This window comes from Alosa pseudoharengus, unplaced genomic scaffold, assembly GCF_046254945.1.
Source record: "Alosa pseudoharengus isolate Yale_2024_CS ecotype anadromous, Long Island Sound unplaced genomic scaffold, YU_APseudo_1.1 YU_APseudo_1.1_scf_20, whole genome shotgun sequence".
Classification (NCBI taxonomy): domain Eukaryota; kingdom Metazoa; phylum Chordata; class Actinopteri; order Clupeiformes; family Clupeidae; genus Alosa; species Alosa pseudoharengus.
In genome coordinates, this window is record NW_027468664.1 from 36930251 (window position 1) to 36942903 (window position 12653).

Genomic DNA, 12653 nt, shown 5'->3' on the forward strand with positions numbered 1-12653 from the left:
TACAGGAAACTCCATTCATAATAGTGTTGGCTGTAATCGAAAAAAATCAAAGCAACATCATCAATTCTTGCTGCCAGCTCCTGTCTTGCATAGGCTGCAGCATTAAAAAGACGATTACGACTCCTTCGCCCTCTGGCTGCTCTGACATGGTGCTAATTAGTGCTAATTGTAATAAATAGTGCTATGTGATTTGATGATTTGAACAACAACACGCTCTGCTCCCGCCTAAAGTGGGATGCGGGCCTAATTTGCATAGCAATACAGATATCTCTAACGTCATTTCGCCTAGTCAAAACTCTAATTCAAGATATCTATAATTACATTTTGACTAGGCAGAATGAAAGTTATAGATATCTCCAATTTCAGATATCTCTAATCAAAACTCATTCAAGATATCTATAACTTGATAATAGATATCTACAATCAAATTATGACTATCCCTAACTCCAGTTTGAGATATCTACAACGTCATTTTGACTAGTCATAATTCCATTTACAGATATCTACAATGTAATTTCGCCTAGTCAAAACTTAATTCAAGATATCTGAAAAGGAACATGTAGATATCTTCAATTGAGGTGAATTAAAGATATCTTCAACTGGAGTTGTGACTAGTCAGAATCAAATTGTAGATATCTCTAACTGGAATTACATATATCTACATTTTAATTGCAGATATCCATAATTCACATAGTGGATATCTGCAACTGAATTGTAGATATCCGTAATGATAAACCCCATAGAAATGAATGGCAAATGTGGCGTCATTTGTCCTAGGAAGAATGTCTTTGTGGTTATCTGAAATGACAATTATGGATAGGAATAATTTAATTGCGCATATCTAAAATGTTCGTTTTGACTACTAGGCAAAACTGAATTACAGATATCTGCAATAGGCTATATCAGTCTATCGGGTAAATGTTAAAATGGCTTGCCATACACATGCCAGTCCATAATATAACAGAAAATCTTGGTGTGACCATAGGATTTTTGTTTTGCCATAATGAAACTTAATCAGGAAAGTTCTCGTTTTGATATATTGTTTTGTGCATGCACTCCTTTTCATTTTATTACGGTAAATGGAAGCAGAAGTTGATTGGTTTTTACATTGAATTAACTTCCTGGTCCCTAGGACAGGGTTTCCGACACGTTCTCCAGGGAAGAAATGCTTTGCTAAATCAGTGTTGTAGTGTTGTTCATGATCGTAACAAACGAAGAAACCTCGTGATAGTCGGCGGAACGAATTCCTTTCAATTCGCCTTAGTAACGTTAGTGTAAACAGCAGCGCGCACAGCAGTCTTCTCTGGGTTGTAGTTTTCGCTGCAAACGCCACGTCTACTCGGACATATCCTTAACGTTACCCACTGTAAGCTAAGTATGGCAGCAGCAAAGAAACGGCCTTTTCTTGGAGGTGATGATATGGATGGCAAAAGGGTGAAAGACCTTCGTGGAGGCAAACCACACATTGCAGCACTAATTCTTGCGAGAGGAGGCAGCAAAGGAATACCCCTGAAAAACATCAAAATGCTCGCCGGCGTCCCACTCATTGGTTGGGTTCTTCGAGCTGCAGTTGATTCGGAATTGTTTGGCAGGTAGGCCTAATATTATTTCCAATCAAATGGTATTATCAGCTCATACTAAGTCTATGTTTTTTTTTTTTTTATATATAAAAATGCAGTGAATGTTTCAATAGACCTCTCCAGAATATATCCCGCCTCCTAACTTCCGTATCCATCCAACTTCCGGGCGTGGATTGTCTATGGGAAATAACATGGCGTTTTGAAAGATCGTACCTGTCAAACTCTGTAGGTGACAAAGTAGAAAAAGCTGCTGGGCAGATTGGCCTACACACTTCTGCCATCTAGTTTCCACTGGATTTTTTGATTTTCGGTGCCGTTTGAGTAGTATAGTCTATAGTATACTACTTAAACAGCACCGAAAATAAAAAAATCCAGTGGAAACTATATGGCAGAAGTGTGTAGGTCAATCTGCCCACCAGCTTTTTCAACTTCGCTACCTACAGATGTTTTACCGGTATGATATTTTGAAACGCCATGTTATTCCCCATAGACAATCCACGCCAGGAAGTTGGATGGATACGGAAGTTACGGAGGCGGGACTTATTCTGGAGAGGTCTATGCTTTGGAAGTTGCTTTCACTGGAAGTCTGGTGTTCTTTGGAATCGTGAATCATCTCTTACTATGTAGCCTACTTGTGACTTACTTAGTCCTGAATCTCTATTCAGTATAACTGTATGGTTTCTGTTTTCTACAAATCTAGCATTTGGGTTTCCACTGACCATGAAGAAATTGAGAAAGTGGCGAGGGCATGGGGAGCCCAGGTACATCGCAGGAGCCCTGAGGTGTCCAGAGACTCATCCAGCTCTTTAGAGACCATTCAGGAGTTCGTTAGACTCAACCCAGGTAGGTTTGCATACTTAAGGGCCAGTTAATATCATACTACATTTCATTAGTGTCTTACATTAGGCTTACATTATTGCCAGTGCCTAAATCACACAGTGACGTTCTGGATGAACCCAGATATTTTTTAGAATGTTAATTTCCCAACATTCTTTTCACACTAAAGACACTGTTGTCACTGTCTTCCAATAAATTGCTGCCAGTAAAAGTTCTGTTTGTTCACTTATATCAGTGGTCCCCAAACTTTTTCTTCCGAGGGCCAGCTCACTATGCCTGGCTCTATTAGTTACCATAAATAGCTTAGTGCTATGAACAACAACAGTCTACCTTAGTTGAATATTCCATTACATTTAATCATAGGCTACTGCAATTTAATACCATTGTTAGCTGTGTTTATATTGCAATCATGCCATATCAGTGTAAAATGTAGCTCAAATGAAATATTACTAATAAAAATAGCATTCCCAAAAGTATTAGCAGGGAGTCCCAAAAGTGTATTTTATTCAAAATGTGTGAACTCTGAACTCTTTGCATACACAGCTCAAGTTGTTAACAAGCAATATCCTACAAAAAGTTCTCAAACTATGAGTTTTATGAAGTGCTGGCAAAAACATCTGAAATGACCACTTTCACTCACCTGATGAGAACTTTGTGAATTTGTATGAACATTTGAACGAGTGAATAAAATATAGAAAAAAATATCCCAGCAAGTCCCAGAAATATGACTTGAATAGAAGTTAGTTAGTTAGTTATTAACAATTAATTGATAAACTTGTAGAATACTTTGAGCACTGATGCAGTCAGCATAGGCCTCTTACATTGTTTGCAGGTAGGTCTACATTTCATTCCGTTTTCGATGGCAAACGCGAAACAGCGCCAAAACAACCACCAGTGGACAAAAAGAGTATTACATGTGTACTGTTAAGACTCGCCATAGAGAATGAATGGGGGAAATTACGGAGGTTATAGTTTGACGATGTCGTACTCCCATGCGGGCCAGATGCTATATACCACAGACATGTTTTGGGGGGCCACCCAAAATTAAGTGGCGGGCTGTAGTTTGGGGACCACTGACTTACATAATCTTGTTGCAGTAAACCATTTTTTTTTTTTAAAGATACACATAGCTATTATCAGATCGTACCTAACCCAACATGCAACCCAGTTCTTGGCACAGACCATGGTTATCTCTCACTTCAATTACTGCAGCACCCTCCTCACGGGCCTTCCGGCTTGTGTGGAGAAGCCGCTAAAGATGGTCCAGAATGTGGTAGTGCACTAAACCCTAAACTATCAAATTCAGGTCCCTGATGGTTGCTTACAAAGTAATTGCTGGGTCTGCTCCCACTCTCTCAAATCCTCTCATAAAAGCTAATGTTAGCCCCCGGCTGCTACATTCCGCCAAGCAACATTGCCTGCCACAGCCGCCCTTACACACATGGCAAACCAGACCATTTTCATTTGCCATTCCCCAATGGTGGAATGACTTACCAAGCGCTACCAGAGCAGGGGTGTCACCCTCTGCATCTTCAAGAAACTATTGAAAACCCAATTCTTTCGAGAGTAGCCTACCTCCTCTCCTTTTGCAAACATTTCTAGCAATCCATGCACTTACCATACACTTCCCTTATTCCCCTCTTTCTCCTTCCACCACTGTCTTCTTGGATACACTTGACTAGTGCTTATACGTCTGCACTCTCAGTCTTTTGGCAGTTGTATTTATTTCTGTAGTATTTATTATCACCTGATGTCTCCTCCTGCGCATAGGAATATTTATTTTACCAAAGGTCAGTGGCGTGCACACAGGTGTTACAAAGCTGTGTCTGTTTACATGCATCTAGGAGTCGACGTCATCTGCAACATCCAGGCTACAGCTCCTTGCCTGCATCCTCATCATCTAAAGCAGGCACTGGCTAAGATTACAGAGGAGGGATTTGAGTCTGTCTTTTCCGTTGTCCGGCGACATCACTTTCGCTGGCAAGAGGTCAAAAAAGGAGGTATGTGGCAAATTATATGAAGACATTCGGGAATGCAGGCAACTGATAAATTACCGATAAATAGCCAACCAGAGCATTCTGTGCATAGAATAGAATGCATTACCTTTTTTGGCTATTGCTCAATTGTACAGCCCATTTTAGTGTGTCTCTAAAACAGTAGGCTACATATAGTGAAGACACATCTAGTAGAATCCTGACCAAGTTTCACCACATTATGCACTGGATATTTAAGAGTACATACACCATATAAAATATGTATAAAATAACAATTAGGAATTTAAAAGTTACAGGTTTTTTATGACTGCTGAAAAATGGCAGTAGTTCACAGCACACTTAAAGGAGAATTCCGGTGTGATTTTGACCTAAAGTTTTTTGAAACATGATACGGAGTGTGAACGTATGTCTCATAGCCCATCTCGGCTTGTCCTCTGCACTCCGAAATCTGGCGCTAGTTAGCCGATGCTACCAACAAGGCGGTCAATGGTGGTGCCTCGGGCATCGGCATAGCCATGCAAATAAATCACTGTTTTACACCATTTACGAGGCTCAATGTATCTCCACACTTCATTGGTAGACTTCCGAGGGCCCTGACATTTAAAACGAGACATTGAGAACTTTGAAAAAGCACTGGTAGTTTACTTACAAGACGATTTATACAGACAGTATCTTCACGAAGTTTAGCGTTTGCAGCCATCTTGAATTTAGTCACGATAAGTCGAGCGACGAGTAAGAATGAACAGGTATGATAAGGGATCAGATTCCAAAAATAATTCTGTGGAAATGCATGGATTAGAGTTTCTTCCAGTAGCAGCAACTGGAATCCATGCATTTCCACAGAATAATTTTTATTCGGAGTGCAGGGGACAAGCCAAGATGGGCTATGAGACATACGTTCACACTCGGTATCATGTTTCAAAACACTTTAGGTCAAAATCACACCGGAATTCTCCTTTAAGAGAGAGGAGAGGAGACTCATCAAACCATATCTTAAACTGAGAGTACATGTTATCAAAATGCAATTTTCCAAAGTTGAATTAAAAATGTTAGTCTGAAGCCAATCTGAATTAAAATGACCGGTACTTAAAGTATACCACTTGTTAGCATCCAACATGTACAGGCACAAACATTCCTGACAGCTGTTACCCAAAAGTAAGATTTATACTGGTTAAGAGTCTAGCACATAGAGTTCCTAGTCCAGACTTTTACTTGAGTTCAGTTTTATGTATATTTAACACAACAGTGGAAGCCAGCACCCCCTGTGGTACTCCTTAAGAGTTGCCGCTGCCTAACCTTTGCCCTTGAACTGTTGAGCAGGGATGGAAATTAGCACCAGTCAAGTGGCTGGTAAATTTCAGACACAAAATAACGATATAAAAAAAAAAAGTCCCGTATTTTACAGCAGGCAGTAGTACAGTACCGCTGAACCTGGACCCTAACAGACGGCTGCGAAGGCAAGACTGGGACGGGGAGCTGTGTGAGAACGGCTCATTTTACGTCACCTCCAGGGACCTAATCGAGAAAGGCATCTTACAGGTACGGTCTCTTGGCCTGGGGCCCGAGGGTGTTGCTGTGTGAGTCACCAAGTATGACATGACTTAAGTTAGAGTAACGCTATGGGCGCGGATCTGTTTCCACAGCGCACAGTGCTCCACCATGCTTTCTAATTGCCCCTGTGCCAGCATCATCTATGCATATTTCATAAGAGAAGGTCTCAGAGTATTAATATACGTATAAATGAAATGTCAAAAAAGTTTGAAGAGGGTGCTTTCTGGACTTAAAGCTGTATGTTTGAGGTGCTCTTTGGATGGGAAACTGATAATACAACAAGAAAATGAAGTTCCAAGGTACTCTTGGTTTTAAATAGTTAAAAAGCCTGTATTTTTGTGGCTTGGTCATATTAAACCTTTAAAACACTTTGACACGTTTCAGCATCAAGCTTTCATCAAGGAGTCAAACAGTTCTGTAAGGGAGGAAAGGTTCTTTTAAAATGACATTCAACCAATCAGAACCTTCCACCTGGGAGAACAGGTGTACCTGTATACATGTGTCTAAAAATAGCCAGCAGGTGGCATCCTTGCATCCCACACAGTTCAACAAGAAAAACAAGAAAAACATCTTACATTATAAACGACATACAAGAAAAGGTTACAAAACACACTCTAACACCAAACTTATAGTGTAGTACAACAAACCAACACCAAAGAAAGACACTTAAATCAGCATCTTCATTTAGGCCTGGATATTTAGTTTCTTTTAATTTAGATCCAAAAAGTTTCCCGTTGATTTCATTGTCGTTGCCTATTGCCCTTTCTTATGGTAAGTGGAATGTGGTCAATATCACAGGCCTGTAATGTGGATGGGTCAATAGTGTGCCAGATAGTGTCTTAACATTGGATAGTTGATGTTGCCTGTTTGAATGGCATATTTATGTTCTACCAGTCTGTCCTGCAAGTTTCTTTGTGTCCTTCCTATGTACAAAACTTGTAGGACTTGCTTGTAAGACTTGCACGTAAGACATTCAAGTCTATAAATGACAAAGGATGTTTTACAGTTAATTAAGTGGTTAATGGTAAGCTGTGTTACAATGGGGACATTTGTAGGAACCTTTGGGCTTAGAGCATAACCATGTTTGTTGGTTATCTGGTTTGAGATGACTGCGGACCAGTTTATCCTGTAGAGTAGGACATCTTCTGAAGCTAAGTAGAGGTGGTTTAGGGAAGACCTGGCTCAGCACTTCATCACTTTCAATAATAAATTCCTCTTTATAATTTGTTTAATTTGATGGACTGTGTACTGTATGTAGTGACAAAAAACACTCTATATTTTGTTTGTTTGGGTATCTTTCTTTGTAACAGGAAATATCTGTCCACGTGTATGGCTCTAGTGTACCCCTTCTGGTGTGTAGTGTTCCTATAGCCCCGTTCTTGAAAGCGTGTCACCATTTCCTTACATTTGGTCTCAAAAACCTCCTGATGGTCATAAATTCTTCTGACCCTTTGGAATGGCCCAAATGGAACTTTCTCTTTGCCATTCTACATGCCAAAAGACACCAACCTAATTGGCTTATTCAGTAGGTTTTCTATATACTGACGTATTATTATGACATATATATTATGATTAATATGGTATTTACACATACATTTACACATTTGCATTGACACATGGTGTCACCCAATGCAGTAAACTTAGGAACTGACCAGCTTTTTCATTCCTCTACTAAACAGTTGGAAAGATTTCAAGTTAAACAGTCCCTGTCCATACCAAGAGGAGATTAGTGTTCGATAGTGAGCCACCCATTTCAGTGAACTTGGAAACCGGTTTGTGACTTGAACTTGGAAGGAAGCCAAAATTCAATCATCATTTAATAATTTGAATGTTGGTACATTTTGAAATATGTGTTCTGTTTTGTAGTCTCTATATTACAACTCAGAATGACAAACAAAACTTTTTTCGCCCATGTTTTTTTTTTTATTTTTGCTATTTTATTTGAATGTGAATGTGTCTAATAGCAGTTTGGTTCAACAATAATATACATTTAGTACATCCTGTTGTATCTTTATTGTCATTTCCTGTGGCTCTGTTCATGTAGGGTGGTAAGGTTGCCTACTTTGAGATGGGTGCAGAATACAGTGTGGACATTGATGTTGACATCGACTGGCCCGTGGCAGAGCAGCGAGTCCTCAGGTAAGTAGGACTGATGTTTTAGGTAGGAAGGGAAAATTAGGAAAAAAGATTCACATCCAGTTGTCTTCAACAATTAGTAATATCTCTATTATATGATAAATTGATTAAACCTAGCACTAGAAACCATCCTCAGGAAGGAAGAAGTGGAAAAACTACCATGGAACTACCAGGGCATTTCAAGAGAGAAAGAACAGTAATATGACAGCAGTACATTATTTGTACTTGTTTGCTCATAAGTGATATCATCAAATAACACTCTGATACCCCTGCAGAAAAATGATAATGACAATGGCGGCCCCTCACAAGAAATCATTCCAACAAATCCGGCCCACTACCTAATATGAGTTTTACACCCCTGATTTAAGGTGTAGCACTGCCGAAGAGACTTTTGTTTAATGCTGATGGCTAACATGCATCTGAAAGTCTGACAGTTTTTGACAGACAGGATGCTGGCATCAGTTTTTTTCTTACTAAAATATTTTCTTGTCAGTATAGAGTGTATTGCATCTAATGGCGGCCTTACATTGTACGATTTTGGTTTGTTTTCACAGTCGGCGACTAAATTTCCAAAGTCGGACAGAAATCATGGGAGTTGTACTGGAATCGCGGCGCGCTCCCATCAACTAGATCGTTGTAAGGTGCCAATTTCAGCGGTTTTAAGTCAGTCGGAGTCAGTCTTTTTCTAGTTTTGCCGTTACGACAATATCAAACATGTTTGATATTATCGCAAGTCTTTCTAGTCGTGGCTCATGCAAATAGTGACGTGAACAATATAAAAACCAATAGTGACCTCTCTCCAACACCAAAACAGGAAGGGGCAAAGTAGGCAACAGCTGTAGCAAGAGACCTGATGAAATCCATGAATATGATAATTTGTTATTTAGTTTCTTATACATCATTAGTCGGCTTTTCCACATGACAGAACAACTCTATATTGGTTAGGGATGTCACACATGAAACAATGCTGCAGAAACACAAAAATGCGACTTTGAGTTTAGTAGGCCATCATTTCAGTTCCTGTTACTTTAATATCTAGCCTGATGGGTAATAATTTAAAGGAATCTAGTTGCAGTCTTGTAAATAGTGACCCTGCAAGATCCCTAGTCATTGCAAATCATAGTCTGTGACTTAAAACTCTATTACTTGTCTTTAGATGTGAGAGGGTCTGAGACTGTAGTCTTTCAAAAATCGTTTCCAAATCTTTGCAAATCTTTCCAAAGTCTATCGGTGTAAGGAGGGCTTAAGACAATTCAAAAGTGTTTTGAGATTTCAGAACAAAGGTTGCCAAAAAACGTGTGGACAGGGTCAGTCTACACACTTCCCCTGGCTTCAGTCATCTGAAGTTGCCCAGGGCCTGCTCCCATGAAAGTGTGTGTGTGTGTGTGTGTGTGTGTGTGTGTGTGTGTGTGTGTGTGTGTGTGAGAGAGAGAGAGAGAGAGAGAGAGAGAGAGAGAGAGAGAGAGAGAGAGAGAGAGAGAGAGAGAGAGAGAGAGAGAGAGAGAGAGAGAGAGAGAGAGAGAAAAGGAGTACTTGTTTGTACTACTAATGTCCCCATGAAATTTATGTATGCTTATTTTTGTGCATATGTATATATGTCCGTAGGTATGGATACTTTGGCAAGGACAAGCCTGAGGTGGTCCGGCTGCTGCTGTGTAACCTGTCCGGCTGCCTGACTGATGGCCAGATCTACATGTCTGCAGAGGGCCTGGAGATGGTGTCTCTCAACACCAGAGACAGCATGGGCATTCGCATGCTGCAGAAGGAAGGGGTGGAGGTAAGAGTCTAACGTAGATTAGATCAGCCTTATTGTCTTCCTATGGGTGTGCTGTAGCAAGTATTGTGTAGTGGCCCGTCATACTCGCCCCACCCCCACCTTAACCTCGGCCCTTACTCCCCTGATCATACTCAGTCTCCGCCTACTTGTGCAACTGCATTTCAGCATCCCAAGAAAGACAGAAGCGTGAATTAGTGGTCCTGTCACGTTCAGCACTTTGTGGACTGCATCAGATGTCAGTGTTATACTGGCGTGGTTACGTCGTCTTTCAGGCGACTGATGTGATGACAAATGTTTGTAAGAGTAAGCATTCGGAATGCTGCGTTTCAAACAGCGGTTCAGAAGTAGCTTACTTGAGGGGTATAAAATTACAATTTTACATCAGCAGACCCCACAACAGAAACAGACAAGAAACATGTAACCAATTGACACAAACAGTAAAATAAATGATTGCAACAAGTACATGAGTTGAGATGTAACTGTTTACCCCTCTCCCCCCTCCGACTCTAGGTAATCGTCATCTCTTCCATTGATAGCCCAATACCTAAGGTCATGGTGGAGAAACTGTCCAAACAGATCGGCTGTGAGATCAGGCACAACGTGGAGGACAAGCTGTCGGAGGTTGACAAACTGAGGAGGGAGCGTGAATTGGTGTGGAAGGAAGTTGCCTATATGGGTACGTTCCAGGGATGGAAATTAGCATCAGCCACCAGCCAAATGCTGGTAAAATATGAAAGTGGCTGGTAGATTTCAGAGACAAAATAATGATTTGCTATTGAGTGAATGGTGAATGTTCTCAGTTATCTGTCCGTGGCTGGTGTATGTTCTACAGCAAAGATGGTGTTTACATTATGTTTGTCTCCAGTCTTCCATAAACAACTCAACATTTATATTAATGGATCAATATTACTGGATGCTCTCATGTCAGCAGACACTGGTTGTGCGGTTTGATATCTGATGTTGTCTATGTCCTGACGGTAGGGAATGACGAGCCTGACGTGCAGTGTCTGAACCTGTCAGGCCTGAGTGCAGTACCACAGGATGCCCCATTGGTGTCGCGCAACGCCGCCAAGTACGCCTGCCACAGTGCAGCCGGGCGTGGAGCGCTCCGTGAGTTCGCCGAGCACATCCTCCTGCTCAAGAAGAAGGCGAAATCTCAGATGGAACAGGACCGTATTCTCCGGGACTAGAGAACCGTATTCTACAGAATGTCATACACAAACGCTGGTTTGAAGTGCAGAGAGCTAAGAGGTTTCAAATTCAGAAAGATACGTGGTTAAAGTCCAGAGAGATGATTTTGTTTCATTTTCTATGGATTTAAAAAAAAAAAAAACCTTTTTTCATGAAGGTTTTGTGGGGATGCCTGTTAATTTAAAAAGCATGTTTATGAACTATGAAAGTGTTTCTGTTTACCCAAAGATATAATGGTTTGTCTGTTTGTCTTAGCTCTTTGGGATTCAGAATGTAATTGTGCAATAATAAGCATCACTGCTGTTCTACATCCTCTACTACAACCTGAGAATGTTGGGTGAAATAACTTAAATTTTTTGAATGTTGGCTTGTTTTTTTTTAATCATTTTTTTTTACCTCATTTGTACCTTGTGTCATGATTTCTGTTTCTCACTATAATTTGAGTCAGCGAGATAGTCCCTAATAAGGGCCCAGAGTTTGTAAGTGCAATGTTACTCAGCCTTCCACCAAATGCCCAGAGGTGAATACTACAAAGCAAGGTTTGTAGTAAGGCAAGCAACTTCAGGAGTAACCGCTGATCTCCAAACAACATGCTTTTTTACAAACAATAGGTGCTTAGTGCAGTGTTCTTTTAGAGATCAACGGTTACTCCCAAAGTTACCCGGGATAACCAGTTTCCTTGCTGAATAGTGCAACCTTCAGTTACTGGGTCATACTTGCCTTGCCTGGCTTTCTGTGAGCATGGCTTGATAAGAGAGCTAATAGTAAAATGATCACTAAAAGTCAGTCCAACAATCTATGGGGGGATGCAACAGCAGCCAAATGGCAGAGGGACATAGGTCTACATCACTGACACCTTAGACTTGGTTGATAAACCAAACTAAACTGCCCTTTATTATTTGATTTTTTTATTGGGCTTACAGTGTCACTTGAATCATGCATGCACAAATCAATGTGAAGAATGTCTGAATGTCAATCATTATTTTTTGTTACCACTTCATCTGTGAAACGATGCCAGATGTATTGGCTGATGCACTGTCTTTAAAAAGTTGTCATAGAACAATGTTGATTTTAGTTGAGTGGATGGATGTACTGAATTTGAGGCTGTAGGGTAAACAAAAAAACACACAGAAGATGATGATGATTGGTCATGTTCATTTTGGAGTTTGTTGACAATATTTATGGGAAAAATGGGCAATCTATATATTAATAATGTCTGTTCAATAAACATGTATTTCTTTGAATTTGACTGGCTGGTCATATCTGGCATTTCTTTTCTTGATAAATCTCATGCAGATGTGCTAAATTATCACTAAATGGCCATACTGCATCATAGATGACAATTTAGAAGACAAGACAAGGAATAGCCTACCTGGTCGTCAACTCTCCGGCACTTTTTGGGCAGGTCAGAGCAGTCATTTCGTCTCGGTTCTATTTTGCAATGTACCAGCTGAAGGGTGAGCTATCCAGCCCCTGACAGAATTGGGCATTTTGGCTCCCGAAACAAGGAACAGATTGTGTGCGCACACAAACGGGCCTACGTTAACGAATCTCCGGAGAGTTACAGATGTTCGATGCTGGGTCTGG

General features: G+C 40.5%; 1 protein-coding gene across 2 annotated transcripts; it reads left to right on the forward strand.

Moving 5' to 3' along the window:
• Positions 1-638: 638 nt before the first annotated feature.
• LOC143136459 (N-acylneuraminate cytidylyltransferase-like) lies at positions 639-12315 on the forward strand. Of its 2 annotated transcripts, none has more exons than XM_076297181.1 (8): positions 639-1592; positions 2281-2423; positions 4262-4417; positions 5802-5950; positions 8007-8101; positions 9704-9875; positions 10386-10551; positions 10857-12315. In XM_076297181.1, exons 1-8 carry the CDS (start codon positions 1378-1380, stop codon positions 11063-11065), a joined length of 1305 nt encoding a protein of 434 aa, XP_076153296.1. In that variant the 5' UTR covers positions 639-1377; the 3' UTR covers positions 11066-12315. The 2 variants fall into 2 exon arrangements, with proteins under 2 accessions (XP_076153296.1, XP_076153297.1); XM_076297182.1 differs by having other exon boundaries at positions 640-1592; positions 5817-5950.
• Positions 12316-12653: the final 338 nt, after the last annotated feature.